The sequence below is a fragment of the Miscanthus floridulus genome, chromosome 1, assembly GCF_019320115.1.
Source record: "Miscanthus floridulus cultivar M001 chromosome 1, ASM1932011v1, whole genome shotgun sequence".
NCBI lineage: Eukaryota > Viridiplantae > Streptophyta > Magnoliopsida > Poales > Poaceae > Miscanthus > Miscanthus floridulus.
Window position 1 is genome coordinate 185883858 of NC_089580.1, and position 20298 is coordinate 185904155.

The 20298-nt window shown below is 47.8% G+C and overlaps 2 protein-coding genes across 2 annotated transcripts; one reads left to right on the forward strand and one right to left on the reverse strand.

The window, feature by feature from the left end:
• Positions 1–12760: 12760 nt before the first annotated feature.
• On the forward strand, positions 12761–13997 carry LOC136551195 (non-specific lipid transfer protein GPI-anchored 11-like). Its single transcript, XM_066542771.1, has 3 exons — positions 12761–13284; positions 13373–13405; positions 13650–13997. The coding sequence occupies exons 1-3, from the start codon at positions 12909–12911 to the stop codon at positions 13847–13849; spliced, it is 609 nt and encodes a 202-aa protein (XP_066398868.1). The 5' UTR covers positions 12761–12908; the 3' UTR covers positions 13850–13997.
• A 135-nt stretch (positions 13998–14132) lies between these two features.
• LOC136551128 (probable protein phosphatase 2C BIPP2C1) lies at positions 14133–19862 on the reverse strand. The gene is made up of 9 exons (XM_066542718.1): positions 19462–19862; positions 18449–19296; positions 17668–17729; positions 17384–17453; positions 17062–17149; positions 15095–15264; positions 14832–14975; positions 14607–14735; positions 14133–14473 (listed from the first exon to the last, which is right to left on the reverse strand). The coding sequence occupies exons 1-9, from the start codon at positions 19568–19570 to the stop codon at positions 14306–14308; spliced, it is 1788 nt and encodes a 595-aa protein (XP_066398815.1). The 5' UTR covers positions 19571–19862; the 3' UTR covers positions 14133–14305.
• Positions 19863–20298: the final 436 nt, after the last annotated feature.

Below are 20298 nucleotides of genomic sequence, written 5' to 3' on the forward strand. Positions count from 1 at the left end.
CGTACAGGAGCGGATCAGGCGTGAGTTCTGGGTGAGTCTACATCACACTACATTGCTCAATACTATGGAATCATTAGACGTTCTTGAAATAATGAAAGGACACATGATGTCTGTATGCAGGACTTCTTCACATTGGAGGAGGGGCATGACCCCGCCTGGGTGACGAAGGTGCAGGACAGGGCATGCAGGGGCCGAGTCACAGACCTGTACTACGAGGCGAGGCTGCAGTGCCACATCAACCACTCATGCGACGTCCTTGGTCGGTACCCGGGGAAGAACGAGGCCAGGACCATGACACTCACCAAGGAGCAGTACCTCACAGTAAGTTATAAAACATTGTTACTGACTCATTCCATGAAGAATAGGTAGCCTTCATTTTATATTCTAACATTTCTAATACAATACTTGATGGCATGCAGATGTGTCCTTCTTGGTGCGCCAGGCACAGAGACTGTTGGGCGGCCATCGTGGATAAGTGGGTCTCCGATGAGTGGAGGGAGAGGCACGCCCTCCGTTGGAAGTGCCGCCTGCAGATGGGTGGGCCGGCGCACCACCAAGGCAACCGGCCCCTCAGTTCGTACGCCCAAGCCTGGGTACACGCTACGCACTTATTTATTTATTTGTTCTAACGCTCAATTCTTATTACTTCTAATCGTCTTTGTGTTTTCCTCGCAGTCCCCGTCGCATGATGGCCAGGAATGCAACGAGTTCATGGCGTACGCCATGGCACACAAGGGCAAGGCGACAGCCCCGGACATTGTCTACAACCCAGAGGACGGGCCCGAGGCGTACAGCAACACGAGCGTCCACAGCAAGCTCACCGACTACGCCTTGGCGGCCCACGAGCGGCATGGGGAGGACTTCGACCCCACCACCCAGCCCCTTGATACCGACCTCGTGATGAGGCTCGGAGGAGGGAAGCAGCATGGCCGGTACTGGATGGCCTCCAACATGGTCGACTCGACCTCTGTGCCCAACCTCGCCCAGATCCGAGCACAGAGCATGAGCTCCTCTGTCCCCATTCGACCTCGGCAGGTGAGCACACTGCAGCAGATGGCGGCACTCCAGGTTAGTTCTATTTCATTCGCCGTTCATTACTTTTACACATGTACCTTGCATTTGCATTGTTTAAACGTTGGTGATTGAATATTGCAGGCCACTGTGGAGAGGATAGAGGCCGAGAGGGAGGCCGAGAGGGTCGAGAGGGAGAGGGAGAGGGCCCAGAGGGAGGCCGAGAGGGCCGAGTGGGAGGTACTGAGGGCCCAAAGGGCGGCCGAGGCGCAGAGGATGTAGGACATGTTCTCATTCATATCGAGCCTTGGCACCACTCTCCCGGGTGTGGTGGTGCCCCAGTCGCTGCTCGCTCCAGTTGTGCCTCCTACTCCTCCGGCTCTAGGCACTCCGGTGAGTATATATATATATGGTTGATCAAGTCCTTTAGCTTGTGTAGATACTAATGAATTCAATTCTCCTTTGTGCAACAGTCGTCGGGTTCGAACCTGACTCCTTCGCCTCAGCACACACACCCCGGCTGGACAGGTCCACCACCGCACGGAGGTGCCCCTTCAGGCTCCCATTGGGATCAGTGGCAGTAGGTGGTGCCCCTTCATGTTTCATTGACTTTTCTTGATTTAGGACTTGTGTTGGATGAAGACTTCTTAGATGTTGTCATGGATTTGCACATTGGATGTGCGTGTGATGGATTATGCAGGAGGATGTGCTTGTGATGGATGTTGAATGTGCTTGTGATGTATTATGGATTATGTATGCATTTTGTGTGATGCTAAATGCCTGTGTGCTGTCTCATGTATTATATATGAGTTTTGCGTGTTTGCTTTCGAAGGAAAGCAACAAACAAAAAAAATTGCAAATTTCCCAGCTTTGCCGAGTGCCAACACTCGACAAAGAAGTCTTTGCCGAGTGCCAGGGGTGTGGCACTCGGCAAAGCTGGGAAAAAATACCGCAAAAAACAGCCACTTCCCCAGTTTTGCCGAGTGCCACAGCCTGGCACTCGGCAAAGAGGTAAATTTTGCCGAGTGCCACAGCCTGGCACTCGGCAAAGAGGTCAATTTTGCCGAGTGCCACATGGTACCACTCGGCAAAGACTATTTTTAAAAAGATTTTTTTTAAAAAAATTATTTCTTTGCCGAGTGCTCAGCCCTGGCTCTCGGCAAACATTCAAATTTTGCCGAGTGCCAGTCCCTAGGCACTCGGCAAAGCCGGCGTCAAATGTTGACAGCAGTTATTTTTTTGCCGAGTGCGGGCTTGGCACTCGGCAAAGACTTTGCCGAGTGTCGATTTTTGGCACTCGGCAAAGAAATTTTTGCCAACAAAGTCTTTGCCGAGAGGCCTTTGCCGAGTGCGGCACTCGGCAAAGCCTTTGCCGAGTGCTTAGCTGGCTTTGCCGAGTGCCCCCAGCACTCGACAAAGAGGGCGTCTGCAGTTGTGAGCGCTTCTTTTTGCTACACTCTGAACAAGTTTAAAGTGCTTGTATTTCCGTTGCATCTGTAATATGGAAATGGGGATTGCCTCGTTTTTGGAGAAAAAAAAAGTCTATGATAGAAAGTTAAGTCTTAAGCAATCATTAAAGTAATAACATGGTTCACTCAGTCCAGTACTTTTTTTTTTAGCAAAACTCAGTTCAGTACTTGATGTGCCTATTAGCGGGGCTTGGGCAAAAGGCTCCATTGGGCCATCCTCGAGTGGCAAGTGGATCGTAGGGCACATGGGCCGTCTCTTTGCAATGAAAATGGCCCGCGCACCCGCCTTCTGGCTCGGCGCCCGCTCCGGCTCCGCTTTCTGTTCCCGTCGCCGCCCCGATGAACCCGGAGCTTCCCCCCGTGACGGCGGCCCACGCGCCTGCCCCGACCCCGACGAGGACACCTGCACCGTCGCCCGCAGTTCCAGCCCTTCATCCGCCGACGCCGACGCCGACGCCGACGCCCGGTACGTGCGCCACACCGTCACGATACGATACTGCTACACCTTTTTTTTTTCCGTGCGCGGCGCGGTACACCACGTACGATAGATTATGTCGATTGGGCTCGTATGTTGCTACAGTTTTGGCCCAAGATGGCCCATCTAGTTCATTCACTTTCGTCTTTGCATTTTCTAACCCTGCTTCCACCGCCGGATCTACAGCTCCAATAGCAGGACCTTCCGTGACGCCATCTCCTGACCCACCCGTGGCGCCATCTCCTGAACCGCCAGGTACGCCGTGTTTTTTTTTTCGCATCTTAAAACTCATTTTTGATGAAAAACCTGTTTGCATCTCAAACTCGCATGGCAATCAGCAGCGATCTAGACTAACGCGCTGCACCATTGTCAGCAGCCCTCACCCAGGAGACCATGATGCCGTGACCAAGTCCAGAAGGTCGAAGAGGTCCAAGACCAAGAGCGTGAGGATTAATGGACCGGAGTGGACCTATCTCAAGTGCACACAGAAGAAGCTCACCGGTAAGTAGAGAGTTACTTAAATATGAGAGTGGAGAATCTTGTAAGGAACTTTGATTAAACCAGAAACTTAATACATTATGTAACCGGCTCTCTTCCGGTCTTCGTCTACCTCTCGCCCCCTTCCTGCTCTTCGATCCTTGCTCCTCTTCTTCGGCTCCGCAGCTGACAACCATCGTGTCTTGCAGTTGCAGCTCCAGCTCCGGTGCTGCCGTTACCATCTAGTCCAGCTCCGGTGCTGCCGTTACCATCTAGTCCAGCTCCGGTGCTGCCGTTACCATCTAGTCCAGCTCCGGTGCTCCCGCTAACGACTGGCCCAGCTCCGGCGCCGGCAACCACGCTGCCATCCGGTCAGGGATCTGCGCCGCCCACGAACAAGGTTGCTTCGGTGCCGGTGCCGCCAGTCTCGCTGCTTCCACGGGAGTCGTCGTGCTGTTATCCGCCGTTGCCGCCATCGCTCTATGATATACAATTGGTTGCGATATCAACGTCCGAAATTAGCTGGAGTTATTTTCTCGTCTCCATCCGTCATTAGTTGTTGGCTTTGCTACAATGGTCGTGCAATTGCACTGCCTTGCTGCTAGTAGATTATTCATATGAACACCACGGAATACATATGCTAAATTTGTGAACACCTCTGCATTTTTTCCCCTCTCTCGCCGTGACATTCGAATGATCGAATTAGTTTGTTTTGTTTGAACTTGACTTTGTGGGTTGACACGTTTTGCTTCACAATACTCCGGTAAATGGCAATCCCTTACCAGAGGGGCAGTGGCGTTGACACTTTTTTTTTTGTTGCTTCACCAATTTTTCGTTATGTTTTTGATGATTTAATTTGACACTCCTATAAAAACATTTCATTGTATTTTTTACCGACGTGGCACTTCTAAAAACAATCTCATAAAACTCTCTACTTGTTGCGATACCGTACCATCAGCTGGTCATTGGCTGTTGCTGCTGTGGCTGCTCAATTGTACTGCCTTGCTGTTAGATCCGACTGAATGAACACAATGACATCGAATCAGTCTGTCTTGTTTGGCTCCGGAGTGTACTTGGCCACGTTTAGTTGGTCACCAAGCTGGCGCCGACCGATTTCGCGAAGTACTGTAGCCACAGTAACTTGTTCGTTTTTATTTAGTAATAGTTGTCCAAACATTGACTAATTAGGCTCAAAATGTTCGTCTCGTAAAGTACAACCAAACTGTGCAATTAGTTTTTTATTTCGTCAACATTTAGTACTCCATTATATACCACAAGTTTGATATGACGGGGAATCTTCTTTTTTCATAGTGTCAAAGTTGGTATTTTGGAGGAACTAAACAGGGCCTTGACTTGGTGACGCGTTGTTTTTGCTTGATCGTGGATGGTGACGTGAGCAACTCGACGCGTCGGCGTCAGCAGTCATCTGGTCGGTCGTTGGGTTCAGACTTCAGACGCGCGCTCACTCGAAAAAGCGACAAGGGAGCCGTCGTGCGCCACCTTGTGTGGACTTTTTGTTTTTGGTTTGGCGTGGCCGTGCTTTTTGGTCCCAGGACTCCCAGCCACCACGGGCCATGGTTCGTGTCGTGGTGGATATGCCAATGCCATTGCCATTGCCCGTGCCGCCGTGCGCGCTCTCTTTTCTCCTCCCGTTTCATGCCACCCACCACTAATCTTCCCAAAAAGCTAGCCCACCTTTGTCATCACCCGGTTTCCTCTGCTTCGCTCGCTCAACTAGCTGTCTAGTTCTATTCTCCTATCTTTTCTCCAGCAGAAGATGATGGATCGCGCTTGTTTCAGTCAGCATATGTTCTCCTGACGAAAGTCCTGGACTCTACTAGCTAGTCTACTGCTGCATGGCGATTACGACGCCCCTTGCAGCCACACGCTGGCAGAATATAGGAGAATGAAAAGGGAATTGGTGGGCGTAGCGTAGGCCTGTAGCTGTAGGGAAGAGAGATAGAGCTGCTGCCATAATCGCGTGCGAATCATGTTCCTTTTTGAAAGCGGAAAAACTCTCAGTCTTCTCTGTTAGCTAGCCCAAAGCCACAGCCCCGGCCCGCAACGCACACCTCATCATTCCAGGCGCACCGCCGCAGCCGCCCCCCTCCACTTTGTGTAATGGCCAGTTCCATCTATATCTGTAATGTAGCATTGGCATGGGCTGCAGACATCGATCACAGCAGCCACTAGCTAGATCCTGCGTCCAGAACGCCGTGCGCATGCAAGCGAGCACCAAGTGGTGTGCCACTACCAGTGCCCCACTGCCCCCCATCTATTGTTATCTGTCAGCGAGACACCAAACGAACGCCCCACTAGAGTCGTGTGCTGTGTGTTAGGTTTGATCTCCCACCAGATAGGCCCAACGGCCTTTTGGGCCTTGTTCTCGCGCCCTGATCGGGGACGTCCAACCCTACATGGTTGGTGGGCCCCCGTCGCACAGCGCTATAAAGGAAAGGTGGGGGCCGGGGCTCGCAGTACGAGGTTCACCGCGCCGCCAGTCACCCCACCGACATCCTAACCCTAGACCCGATCTTGAGAAGGGGCGCTGCCAGCGACGGGAAGCACCACCGACGCCGGCAACGCCACCCCGACGCACACGCCGCCGCCGAGGACGCCACAGCGCCGACTCCCTCTCCACCGAACGTCGCTGCCGGCGCGCAGATGGACGTCCGTCAACGAAACGCCTGGCCGGAGCTTCGACCACTACGGCTTTTGATGGTTTGCTACATCTCACTCCCCTTCTCTCTGTCCTCTCATGAAAATCCCGAACACCTATTCTACTACTATGTATCCCGATCTGATGAATATGCCTAAAACGAACTCTAACAATGGTACCGGAGCCACGGTTCGACAAGAAATCAGATCGAGGGAAGTGAAACCGACCGATCTGATGCGGATCGGGAAAGAAAATAGAAAGCCGAACCCTAAGACCTAACCCTAATTCCCCAAATCAAATCGGAAGAAGGGAAAAGGGGAGGGTCGGATTCCGAGAACCCTAGACACAAATCCGAAAGAGGGAAAAGGGGAAGAAGAAAGAAAGAAGGGTCGAAACCCTAACCCTAACCCCAGTTTTCCCATTCGGATGAACAAAAAAAAAGGGAAGAAATCAAATCGGTCAACCTAACCCTAACCCTAACATGAATCAAGAATGGGGTCCTACCTGGGCCCTCATCCCGCCGGCGGCATCGCCACCGCGCGGGACAAAGAACGAGCGGTCGGCCCTCGCCGAGAGGAAGAGACCGCCGCCGTGCGGTACTTCCCCGTACCCGCACCGGCGTGCGGGATGAAGCCGAGGCCACCCTCGTGGCGTGGGAGAAGAAGCCGAGCCGGGGCGCTGGCTCGCCGGGCTCGGCCAAGGAAGCGCCGCTGGCCAGGCCGCTCGACGGCGGCGTGCTCACCCGTTGGGGAGCACGCGCGCCGGCGAGGGGGCCGGCGACGGCGCAAAGGCCCGCTCGCTCGTCGCTCCTTCGCTCTCGGTTGTGGCTCGCTGCTGCGGCTGAAGAGAGATGAGAGAGAGCGGCGAAGAAGAAGAGAGAGAGAGGAGCAAGAGCCGAATGACCTAGGGTTTCCACGGCACCGGCGCGGCGTTGGTTTTGATCCGGACCGAAGACGGCGCGCGACCGTCCGATCAGAACCAACGGCCACGGATCCTCGGGCCATCGCCGGCCCAGGCGGGCGTGAGCGCGCGCGGCGCTTTGCCGGCCCAGGCCCAGGTTGCGGCCTGGGTGCGGCCTGTGCGCGCGAGGACAGCTGGGCCGAGCCGGTTTTCAGCGCGTCTTGGGCCGCGCTGGGCTGAAATGAAAGAAGAAGAAGAAATTTTCTTATTATTTTCCAGGAAGCAATTTTAAATGCATATTTTGATGAATTTGAATGATTTTGACACAATTTTCTGTGCAAATTTTATCCAACGATATTTTGCTCAGAAAACAGTGAATTTTTTAGTGCTTCTGGAAAATAATAATATGAAAAGATTATTAATGTTTCCGCTGTGCATGATAATTATTGTTCTCTTTGATTAAATTTGAACCAACGGGATAATTTAATTTTAAGAGAAATGAATTTCTGATAATTTTGATGCGATTATGATATTGTTATTTTCTGACCAACGTTGTTAATAACAATATTATAATTTTTTGATCCATGAGAAATTGTGCATTAATTTTACTTCTGCCCAACGGTGATGTAAAATGTTTGCATGGATGAATTATAAGTTTTAATTTGACCAACGTTGAGTTAAGGCATGAAATTTTATGTATAAATGTTTCTTACTTACTCTGGTGTGATTTCAGGAGGCAAATGCATTGTGAACATTGCCAACATCCCGACACTCAACGGAACCAATCACCGTGTGTGGCGGGAGAAGTATGAATTGGAACTTGCGTTGGGAGAGGTCGATTTTGCCATCACCTCACCGTGTCCTACTGAGCCAGAGGACCCGGTGAGAGGTGACAATGAATCTGACGCTGATTTCGCTGCTCGAAAGCGTGATCATGCTGAAATAAGAATGAAATATGACCTTGAACATAGGCAATGGACTCTCTCCAACCGCAAGTGCCTGTTGGTAGCCAAAGCCACCATAGAAGAACAGATAAGGGGCTCAATCCCTGAATGTGCTACTGCCAAAGAATATCTTGAGAAAATCAAGAGTCAGTTTACTGGGTCTACCAAGGCCACAACAAGTTCACTGATTAAGAAGCTTGTGAATGAGAAATTCACTGGTGGTAGCATAAGAGAGCACATTTTGAAGATGAACACTACGACATCTAAGCTAAAAGAAATGAATTTGAAGGAGGAGGATTTCCTGATTCATTTGATTTTTGCTTCTTTGTCAAAAGAATATGACACCTTTATTGTGAATTACAATATGCAGCCTGAAAGATGGGGCATAGAAAGACTCATCTCAATGTGTGCTCAAGAAGAGGAGAGGATAAAGTCCTCACAAGGTGAATCTGCTCATTTTGTGAAGGATAACAAAAGAAAGAACTTTAATGGCAAGAATTCTAAACCACAAGGGAAACCTAAGTGGGATAAGTCCTCTTCCTCCAGTTCACAGGGAAAGAAACCCCAGGATTCTGAGAATCAGCAGTATGGTGGAGCTGAAAAGATCAGTGCAAGCACTGCTTCAAGAAGGGACACTACAAGAGGGATTGTCCAGACTTCTGAAATCTCTGCTAAAGAAAGGTGATGAATTTATTATATTTATAGATGAATCCCTGTATTTATGTTATGATAAATCCACTTGGTGGGTTGATTCAGGAGCAACTACTCATGTTGCAAATTCCTTACAGGGGTTAAGTGGGACGAGAACCTTGCAAAGAGGAGAAAGAACGATTAAAGTTGCAAATGGAGTGCAAGCCAATGTTGAAGCCATTGGAGATTTTTCTTTAGAATTGAATAATGGTTTTGTACTTAGACTTAAAGAAGTACTTTATGTTCCCTCTTTGCGTAGAAATTTGATAAGTGTTTCGAAACTTGATGATGATGGAATTGATTGCCATTTTGGTGATGGCAAGTGTAAGATACTGGTTAATAATAAATGTGTTGGTCTTGCCTTCCGACAAGACAAGCTTTATTTATTATCTCTTGCTGAGAATGCGAACAATGTATGTGATGAGAATGTGAATGATTCCCCATCTGCGGATGTAACTAAGAAGCGGAAGAGAATTGATACTGTCTCTTCGAAATTATGGCATTGTCGCTTGGGCCATATTTCGAGGGGGAGAATGGAACGATTGGTTAAGGAATCAATTCTCCCGCACTTAGAATTTTCAGATTTAGAACAATGTATTGATTGCATCAAAGGAAAGTATGTCAAGAAAATTAAGAAAGATGCCAAACGAAGCACAGGAATTTTAGAAATAATCCACACAGACATATGTGGTCCTTTTCCTGTGAAAAGTGTGGATGGTTATGACTCGTTTATAACATTCATAGACGACTACTCTCGTTATGGCAATATTTATCCAATTAAAGAAAGATCGGAAGCATTGGATAAATTCAAAATATTTAAAGCTGAAGTTGAAAATCAGCACAATAAGAAAATCAAGATAGTACGATCAGACCGAGGTGGAGAGTACTATGGGCGACATACCCCATATGGCCAAATTCCTGGACCATTTGCAAGGTTCCTACAGGAAAATGGCATAGTTGCTCAGTACTCCACACCGGGGGAGCCTCAGCAGAATGGAGTGGCTGAAAGACGTAACCGTACCTTAATGGATATGGTAAGAAGCATGATGAGTTACTCCACATTACCGATTAGTTTATGGATGGAGGCACTGAAAACCGCCATTCACATACTTAATCGAGTACCAAGTAAATCGGTGCCTAAAACACCGTATGAATTATGGACAGGAAGGGAACCCTCACTTAACCATTTGCGTGTGTGGGGCTGTCCAGCTGAGGCAAAAGTGTTTAACCCAAACATAGGAAAGTTAGACTCCAAGACAGTCAGCTGCCATTTTATTGGCTATCCAGAAAGATCGAAAGGATATCGCTTCTATTGTCCTGACAGACATACGAAGATTGTAGAAACAAGACACGCTGTGTTCTTGGAGGATAACATGATCAGGGGGAGCATGGTAGCACGAGAAATCAGCCTACAGGAGAAGCGGGTACATGTACCCACTCCGATGGTTGAAGAACCATTCTTCACGCTACCTGCTGCTGTTGCACCGACAGTGCAGGACACTGTAGTGCCAACACCTGTTGCAAGTTCTCCCGTGGCGACAATGAATGAACATGAGGAACCTGTCCTTGAGGAACCTATCCTTGAGGAACCTATAGAACCAAATGTTGCACATGAGGAAGAACAACAACAGCCCAATGTGGAACAAGTGCCTGGAGGCACCTAGAAGGTCTCAAAGAATAAGAAGATCAGCTATTACTGATGACTATGAAGTTTATGAAACAGAAGAATGTCAGATGGGGGATGATCCCACCTCATTTGAAGAAGCCATGAGAAGCGACCACTCATCAAAGTGGCTTAAGGCCATGGAAGATGAATTGAAATCAATGAGTACCAATAAAGTTTGGGACTTAGAAAATATTCCTAAAGGAGCCAAAATAGTAGGCTATAAATGGGTCTACAAAACGAAATATGACTCCCAAGGGAATATAGAAAGATTTAAAGCGCGACTTGTGGCGAAAGGCTTCACGCAAAGAGAAGGGATTGATTACAATGAGACGTTTTCTCCAGTCTCATGTAAAGATTCCTTCAGAATTATAATGGCACTTGTAGCCCACTATGATTTGGAGTTACATCAAATGGATGTAAAGACGGCTTTCCTAAACGGGGATTTGGAAGAAAATGTTTATATGGCACAACCGAAAGGTTTTGTCGTAAAAGGAAAGGAAAATATGGGATGCCGCCTGAAGAAATCAATCTACGGATTGAAGCAAGCTTCAAGACAGTGGTATTTGAAGTTTGATAGAACGATAAAAGGTTTTGGGTTTGAAGAAAATGTTGAGGACAATTGCGTTTATGCAAAGTTCAAGAATGGAAAGTACATATTCCTAATTTTGTATGTGGATGATATCTTGCTTGCTAGTAGTGATATCAATCTACTAATGGAAACGAAGAAATTCTTGTCCTCAAACTTTGATATGAAAGATCTCGGTGAGGCCTCGTTCGTTTTGGGAATAGAGATTCACCGAGACAGGAGAAAAGGGGTTCTAGGATTATCGCAAAAGGCATACATAGAAAAGGTCCTGAAGAAATTTAGTATGCATGCGTGCAGTCCTTCACCTGCTCCTATAGTCAAGGGCGATAGATTTGGGGAACATCAGTGTCCCAAGAACCAATATGAAATTGACCGAATGAAAGCGGTACCGTATGCTTCAGCTGTTGAAGTTTACAATATGCTCAAGTGTGTACACGCCCTGACTTAGCTTTTGTTACCGGGTTACTTGGCAGATATCAAAAGAATCCAGGAATTGAACATTGGAAATTAGTGAAGAAAGTCCTGCGTTATTTGCAGGGTACGAAAGGCCTCATGCTTACGTATAGAAGATCTGATTCCCTGCAGATAGAGGGGTATTCAGATTCTGATTATGCGGGAGATGAAAGAAAATCCACGTCAGGATATGTATTTACTCTCGCAGGAGGGGCTATATCGTGGAAAAGCTCCAAACAAACCGTAACTACATCCTCGACAATGTATGCCGAGTTTGTAGCATGCTATGAGGCAACGGGGCAGGTGAATTGGCTGAAGAAATTCATACCCGGATTGAAAGTGATTGATGATATAAATGAACCACTGAGATTGTATTGTGATAACAATCCAGCGGTACAGTATGCTCACAACAATAGGTCAAGTGGTGCTGCCAAACACATTGACATAAAGTACTATGTTGTGAAAGATAAAGTTCGGGATCATATAATAAATCTTGAGCATATAAGTACAGAGAAAATGCTCGCGGATCCGCTCACAAAGGGCTTACCACCCAACGTGTTCAGAGAACACGTAGCCGGCATGGGTTTAAGGGAAAAGCCTATGATTCCCGAACATACGAAGGGCCCAAAGAAAGTTTACATTTCAAAACGGAGAAGTGTATTGTGGCTGTTAGTCTAACGGCACTAATTGCTGTGACGATGGGACAGTTCTATGCACTAATCTGTGATGAAATAGGATGGAAGCAAGAAAAATATGAATTGAAAGTTTTGAGTATGAAATTAAAGAACGAAGAATAGATGAGAGATCAAGGGGGAGAATGTTAGGTTTGATCTCCCACCAGTTAGGCCCAACGGCCTTTTGGGCCTTGTTCTCGCGCCCTGATCGGGGGCGCCCAACCCTACATGGTTGGTGGGCCCCCGTCGCACAGCGCTATAAAGGAAAGGTGGGGGCCGGGGCTCGCAGTACGAGGTTCACCGCGCCGCTAGTCACCCCACCGACATCCTAACCCTAGACCCGATCTTGAGAAGGGGCGCTGCCAGCGACGAGAAGCACCACCGACTGCCGGCAACGCCACCCCGACGCACACGCCGCCGCCGAGGACGCCACAGCGCCGACTCCCTCTCCACCGAACGTCGCTGCCGGCGCGCAGATGGCGTCCGTCAACGAAACCCTGGCCGGAGCTTCGACCACTACGGCTTTTGATGGTTTGCTACATCTCACTCCCCTTCTCTCTGCCTCTCATGAAAATCCCGAACACCTATTCTACTACTATGTATCCCGATCTGATGAATATGCCTAAAACGAACTCTAACACTGTGCTGAAAACGAACTCTAACACTGTGCTGACTGCCGAGAGGCGATGGCCGTGGCAGTCCATGTCCATCTCCACATAAACGCGCGCTAGCTCCCGTCGACCCCTTCATCATTCTCGCGCGGTCTCGCCACATTCCGCGAACCGGGCCAGCCAAACCCCGCCTGCTGCCGGGTGCATATACAAGTTAAGTAGCAGCACGTACAAGGTACCAGTGGTCGCACCGCTAGCTGCCACTGAACCCGACCAACGCGACAGCACCAGGAATGCCGACGACGGCCATGGCAAAACGGTCGTCGTGCGTGCTGATCCTCGCGCTCGCAGCGCTACTACTAGCCGCCGCCGTGCGCGTCGACGGCGGCGCCACGGCCGCCGCGCCGGCGCCGGCGCCGTCCGCGGACTGCACGGACGCGCTGGTGGGCCTGGCGGGGTGCCTGAGCTACGTGGACGAGGGGAGCACGGTGGCGACGCCCGACCCGACCTGCTGCTCGGGGCTCAAGGACGTGGTGCACAAGGAGGTGGCCTGCCTCTGCCAGGTCTTCCAGAACGGCCAGAACTTGGGCATCTCGCTCAACATGACCAAGGCCCTGCAGCTGCCCGCCGCCTGCAAGGTCAAGACGCCGCCCTTCAGCAAGTGCCACGGTGCGTTCGGTTCCGTCTCTTTCTTGCCTTTGTTATCGTGGAGCAATCATTTGACTGATGGGTGATCTCGTTCTTGTTGCCAATGCAGTTTCTGTTCCTGGTGTGCCCACCGCGTCTCCTGGTACGTTTGTTTGTTTCTTGTGGGCTTTGTGGCCTGTGCTCCCGAGCATATAAATAAAACCTACCGAAAATCCCAGTGCTAAGAGACTGCCGACTAGTATTTACCGGAGTAAATTGAGTGTCTCTTTCTGCAACTTAAGAGGAGATTTATTTCATGGGCAACTAAACAGGAGTAGAAAATTTCCAAGAGCTGTGTCGTTGCTTTTCAGAGTTCAGACGAGTGACAAGCTTTCACGTTGTTTCAGTTCCTGCTCCCTCGTCCGGGGCCCCATTCTTCGGGCAGTCGCCGTCTTCGTCAACTCCTTCGGGATCACCGGCAGCGGCAGCAACCGGGAGCCAGACCACCCCAGCGAGTTCTGGCGCTGCCGGCCTCTCGGCATCACCGCGGACCTTCCTCGCTGCAGCAACTGCTGCCGCGACTCTGTTCGTGTACCGACTCTTGTGAGCTGGGCTCACGTCACCTGTCATGTTCCAAGTTCATGCGCTCCACCTTACCTCACCCCAGTCTGACCACAGATAAAAAGGAGCATGTAACAACCCTGTACCGAGATGTATCTTGTGAGCATTTCAGTTTCGTTTTGCACTGCTTTTGAACCTGCATGCATTGTTCGCACAATAAATCAATAATGCTACAAGTCACGAATAGGTTACCGCTGCGGCGCTGCCGCTGAGTACATCACAAAGTTCATTGAAGGGCTCGCAACTTGCTGCGGCCGTGCTCAAAGAGATACTCATGCAACCTTATGGTATGTACATGTATTAGTGTACACACGTTTGGCTGAGCGTAGCCCAGTATTGTGCTGTGTGCTCATGACGCACAATATGTTCATGGGCATTTGCCAGCGAGTGCAGCTGTAGCAAAAACTTGAGCTGCGCTCAACTTTGAGAGTTTGTTTATAGTTTAAACCTCAGATTTCCGAACAATAGACACAACAACAGTTACATCATCCAGCTTGCCCCCGGAGTAACCCAGGTACCCAGCCGCCAGAGCAGAGTCTGAAAACGGGCTCCTTCCAAACCCAAACCGCCCCACTTCCTTTGCTCTAGCAACCAGTAAATCAGCAATTTCCTGCAATTTTAACGTAAAGTGGGCATGGTCAAGAGATAAATCTTTTCTCATCGGTATTTGTGGACTGTGGGAGTAGTTTATTAGGTTCATTTCTGTAACACGATGAGAAGTTCATTTGGCATTGCATACTGACCGTGGGCTTGATATCAGCTTCTAATGATTTGGAGACAATGCCTGCTGCTTCTTCCTCATAGACGTTGTCGAAAAGACCATCTGATGCTGTTACAATGACATCACCTTCTTGTAGATCGATGGTGTATTTCTGCAAGTTAAGAAGAATTGAGTAAGTAAAAAAAAAAAAAAAACTCTGATAAAGCTTGCAAGAGGAAATCAGTAGCAGCAGATTGTGGTATGGCACCTGTACGATTTTTAAAGGGTCATCACCCTTTTCAATTTGCAATGGGAAATTGAAACCATAAGTCATCGGTTTTGATTTTTTATGGACCTCTCCATTCCTTATCACAAGGAATCCAGAATCTCCAATATTTGATGCATGAAGGACCTGCAATAGCAACGAGCTCATAAGCATAAATATATCTAAGTCTGGGAGGATAATATATATAGAATCAACCATCAGTACATGTGAAAAAAAGGAGGCCAAGTCATAACCAACGAACATACCTGGCCATCAAAGTGAGCAACTAAAACAGTGGAAGAACCAGGGCACCGTGCTTCATCTGCAGCCTTGGCAAGAACATCCTCAGTTCTCATCCCTGCAGCTCCTTGGGTCTCTGTTACAATCTTTTTGCAACCATCCATCAGTTCTCTTGCATAAAGCCCGGCATTGATCCCTGAGATAACAATTCCATCAATATTATAAATGTTTACATTCTGAAATGAAAAAACAAATTTGCTCAGAAATGAGCATGGATTTCCTCAGAGGCTCCAACAGCACACATGAACCCTACCGACCAAGTGGTACATTGGAATGTGTCGAGTACGTATCTGAGATAGAGCAGCTGTAGGTGTCTTTACAAAATATTCACAGATGTATGTCAGTGCTTGCGTGCAATTTTTTTTAATTAATGCAACGTCAAATTGCATTCAAGGCTAGGCATCTCAAATTCTTTTAGTTTTAGTTTCCAATGTGACTACAGAATTTCATCTCCTTTTTTCCCTTGGAGAACAGGTACAATGACATTTGATACACCGGGTCATGGCATGTTTATCACAATTATGTTGGTACTATTGCCATGTTTACCTCTCACAAGGGCAATGCTGAGGAAGTTGAAGCCTTAGCGTGCAGAGAGGGCTTAGCCCTAGCGGCTCAGTGGTGTCAGCAAAAAGTGATCCTCGCATCAGATTGCAGCTCCGTGGTTGAGCTACTAGCTACACGGCAAGGACTGCGGTCAGTGAAAAGTTCATTGTAGATGAGACGGTGCAGGAAGGTAGGCGGCTACAGGAGTGGAAAGTTATCCATACGATGAGTGTATAGAGCAGCTCACGAGCTCACACAGCTAGCGAAGAGAACAAGGCATTCCACTGTTTGGCGCTTTAGTTCTCCAGTCTGTGTGGAGCATATTAGTGCTCAGGATTGTAACTTTGTTGCTGAGTAATAATAAAAGTCTCTCTCTTCTTCGCAAAAAAAAAAAAAATACCTCTCATGATTTTGTCCTATTTGTGTGGCAACTGGTAAGACATTGTTCTCTAGCAAAACCTATTGAGTCACTGACCTAATCCACATTCGGCTTTAGCTACCTGCAGATAGGATGGCTACTTCGTGGTTAACTATCAACCAAATAACAAATTCAACAGCCAACTGTTATAGATTTGTCAATTTGGCATCTTAGAATACTACAGTAGCCGTGTCACTTATTTCTGGTGTTCCTGGTAGGAATAGGAACAGAAAGGATGTAACTATCGTTGTTCAGGCTTATAGTCAGTACCTCGTCCTTAGCAGCTTTGATCATGTCAGCAGAGCTTTGGGGTCATCGCTCTTGATATTTTCACCAAGAATGGATGGAGATCTAATCATCTAACAATAGACTTTGCTCATGATTATTTCCTTTTGTTTGTGCCCTCTTTTTCCTTTTTGTGATCAGTAGTTGAGCTGAAAATTTTGTATGAATTTGGCTGTGCGCGGTGGCAGAGGACGGAACTTTTCATTTTCTGAAAAAACAAACAGCTTTGATCATGCCATCCCACACAAAAATGAACTTCCCAGTTCCCACGCTTGAATTTTGAACATTTCATCCATACTCCAGTGTTTGCAACCAAGCAAGTCTATTGCAACGCATTGTCCTGCACTTATTGCGTGATGTTTGAGTTTCCCAAATCTTAAATTCTAATTTTCAAGCAAATACTTTGCGTACTATTAGGAGCGATTCCAAAAGGTCTTATAGTTGTAACATGCAAATAGGCTATATCAATGTATCATACTCGGACATGGAATATATTTGCGTGATTGTAAAGCATCTGAGAATGGTAATGAATGTCAGCAAAGAAGCATTTCTCAAAAGCAAGTACAGTAAAACTTAAGAAACAAGATATGGAGTGTAAATTAACATGCTATGGATGGACTGCTAGCTGCAGTTCACAGCATCCACAAGATTAGAACACAGAGCTGCAGTGGAGAAGATATTGTTTACCTTCAAAGGACCACTGACCAACTCCATCTGCTACACCAAACCAGCCATCACAAGCTATAAAATATGCATCTTCACCACCTGTCAGTACCTGGAAAAAAATAACAGGTACGGATGTAAAAAATATTCGAGACAAATATTCAAGTAGAAATAAATGAGCAAGGAGCGAGAGAAAGCCATATATAGTTTCCAGTTAATGTTTAGAAACAGTGACTGCAATATCAGAATGGCAACCTCATATCTTTTGTTGTTTGGAATAAATAACAAAGCATATGTAAATTGGATCCAAAAATCATCCCCATTAATTTAGCCCTTGGTACAGTACCTTCGAAGGATGTGGTAACATTGATGCACCTGAAGCCAGCACAAGTGTTGATTCGGACACTGAAGTCATCCTGTGATGAATTCAACATTAACATGATATATTTAGATCTTAAAAATCTACCAGGAAAAGTGCCAAAATGACGAGCCCATAAAAATCTTAACAGAAAGTACAGTACACATAGGCCTTAATTGAATATGTCACTAGAAATGTCCCCAAACATATCAAAGCTGTAAGTGGACAGCTTATGTTGTTAGAGTACTTAACGAAATAAAGCAAAGTAATACCTATCAGAGCTCTTCACTCCTGCCACGTTGTTTTCTTTGGCCACCTTGCAGATTGCTTGATCCTGCAAGGGGAAAAACAGACATACACATCATCCAGTAACCCTCAGAAATTTACACCATATCCAACAAGTATATTAATATAACAGCACAAGCCATGTTTAAGAAGCACCTAAAGTTTTTCAGAAAGGTAGCCTGATTTGAAATAAGCACGTGCCACCAAAATTTGTACATATAAAGATGATTGGAATTGGTGCATCCAAGTTACTCGGATATCACTTCTGTTAGTTGAACATAGTTTCCTTCACTATAAGTGTGGTCCCAGCTCTCAAGAAACTAAGAAAGTGAGTATAAAAGTGGTCCCTTTCTAGGATATACACAGGCATATAAAAAAAGGATAAGTCAGTTATTGACTAGAAGTGACCCAGAACATCTATAGATGAGCAGAATACTGGAAAAAAACAGACCCTCCCAAAAAAAATTGCTTCTTGTCACAGAAAATATTCTAGGATGCTAACTCATAGAAAAGTTTAAAATGCATTAAGGAAAACAATATACAACAATAAGTTATATCTTGAGAGAAGAATTTTACAACCCCCCACCCCCGCATAGATTGACTCTACAGCTAGTTCTTACGGATTGCAGGTCAGGAGCTTGGGAAAGTTACAATGAACACTTTTGATGAACTACTAACAGAAAGGGAAAACATCACAAATTGATATGAAATATAGCAACACTGATAAGCAGTACCTAGTTCCTACAGGAGCTGGCACGAAATACATACCGGTTGAGGGATGTGGGCTCCGTATCCTGCTTCTTGTTCCTCTATACTAGAAACACTAGACTCTGTCTCGACGTCGGTATCAGAATCCTGTGTGGTTGAGCCATCGGAAGCCTCAGAGTCATCCAAACTCGTCCCCATCCTGTCCACTCCTTCCTCAGAAGGCACGGTGGAACCATTCAAGGCCTCATGTTGTCCTGAATTCGTTTCCATCCCCTCCACTCTTTCACCACACAAGATTCCAGCTATCTCTGTGATGTCCTCGGCATCATCACCATCAGTAGACAGTTCCAATTCCCCTCCGGCAAGGCCGTTTCTACCATCCACATCATCATTCGGCTCAATTCCAAATCCAGAGCCTCCATCCTCATTCGGGAACCTCACAGTAGTAGGGGTCCCTGTTGGTACTTCATGGACCTCAGGTTCACATCCTTGGGCACCACTCGCCTCTGGCAGAGACCCCTCCACGAGGGAGTAGTAGCCACCAATCGACCCAGTGGCATCTAAGCTTGAAGTGGCACCTGACTGGGACACCTCAACCAGTGAAATCCCATTGGTCTCACCAGCTTCATCAGAGCCCAATCCCGTACTATCCATCGTCCGGTCATGGCGTCCCTCCACTGGAGCTCCTAATCTCACGTCCAAAACACCTGGTTCCACCGATTCGAGCTCCGCAGCATTCTCTAAGCACACATCCTCCACGCCTCCAGCGTCACCGCCGGCAAGGCCTCCCGATGTATCGCAAGCCACAGCCTGCATATCGGGACCGACCGAACTTGACCCCGTCAACTCCGCCGAAACCACGGTTGTGTTCCCGAAATACGGAAGTCCAGTCGCCTCGTCTACACCGCCTGCATCCAGAGCAGAGCAAACCAAATCGAATAAAAAACCGGAGAGGGAAACAGAAATTAGCAGCGGCAGTCAGCGAGCGTACAAACAACCGAGCAACCATCAACCGCCACGGCTGGGGGGTGCCGGGGTGGGTGTTCCATTTACCGACCACGAGGAGGCCTTACCAGTGTCGGGGGAGCACTCTGCGGCACGGCGCGCGACGGCGGAGACGCGTGGTGGAGAGGAACCGGGTCGGAAGTTGAGGACGGCGGCGGTGGCAGGGACCTCATCCATGGCTAGCTGCGGCAAGCAAGGCAACCACGACGGCGCGGAAGGCTGGCTCGAGAGCCCGGGCGGGCGGCCGAATCGAAGGCTTGGGTTTGGGGGAAGCAGCAGCAGGCTAGGGGAAATGCCGGCGAGACTGATGGGGAAGGGGAAATGGTGATGGAAAGATGCAGCTTGTGTCTGAGGTTTTGAGGCGGCGGGCGGGCTGATTTGTGCGCTGCGGCCGCTCGCTTTGCTCGGACGGCGTCGTATATTCTATGGAGCGAGGTGGGGTGGGGTTTTCCGGCCATTTCCTCAAGATTTTAATTTCCTCCTGTTGTTTTATTAGGACAAGGGGGCCTCCCTGTATTTGGCGCGGTTCTGCCGGCCGGAATAACTGAGTCACCTGTGTGCTGTGGCCCCATGGGTTGCTTACAGATGGTTTTGCTTTGCTGTCTATAATTTCTATTTGCTGAAATGTTAAAGCAGGTGAGGTGGTTTATTTTGAGTTTGGTAGACTCGTTGACAGTGGTTATGTACATGTTGTAGAATTGGTGTGTGGGTATGTGTTTATATTTATAATAGAATAACATGAATTTTGCTTGATCAAGAAAAAAACTAGAAATTTTTAACATAACGAGGAATAATTCTGAATAAATGACATGTCTAGACGTAGACAATTAATATTTGTATTCCTTCTAGAGTTTCATATGTGACACTTTGTAGCTGTCATAAAAAAACATTCAATACTAACCATG

Excerpts from the sequence above, each read along its gene's own strand:
- LOC136551195 (XM_066542771.1), top strand. The coding sequence starts at position 12,909 with ATGCCGACGACGGCCATGGCAAAACGGTCGTCGTGCGTGCTGATCCTC. Across the intron at positions 13,285-13,372 it reads GCCCTTCAGCAAGTGCCACG|TTTCTGTTCCTGGTGTGCCC; the intron begins GTGCGTTCGGTT and ends TTGCCAATGCAG. Across the intron at positions 13,406-13,649 it reads TGTGCCCACCGCGTCTCCTG|TTCCTGCTCCCTCGTCCGGG; the intron begins GTACGTTTGTTT and ends ACGTTGTTTCAG.
- LOC136551128 (XM_066542718.1), bottom strand. The coding sequence starts at position 19,570 with ATGGATGAGGTCCCTGCCACCGCCGCCGTCCTCAACTTCCGACCCGGT. Across the intron at positions 17,730-18,448 it reads GAGCCCACATCCCTCAACCG|GATCAAGCAATCTGCAAGGT; the intron begins GTATGTATTTCG and ends TTCCCCTTGCAG. Across the intron at positions 17,454-17,667 it reads GGAGTGAAGAGCTCTGATAG|GATGACTTCAGTGTCCGAAT; the intron begins GTATTACTTTGC and ends AATTCATCACAG.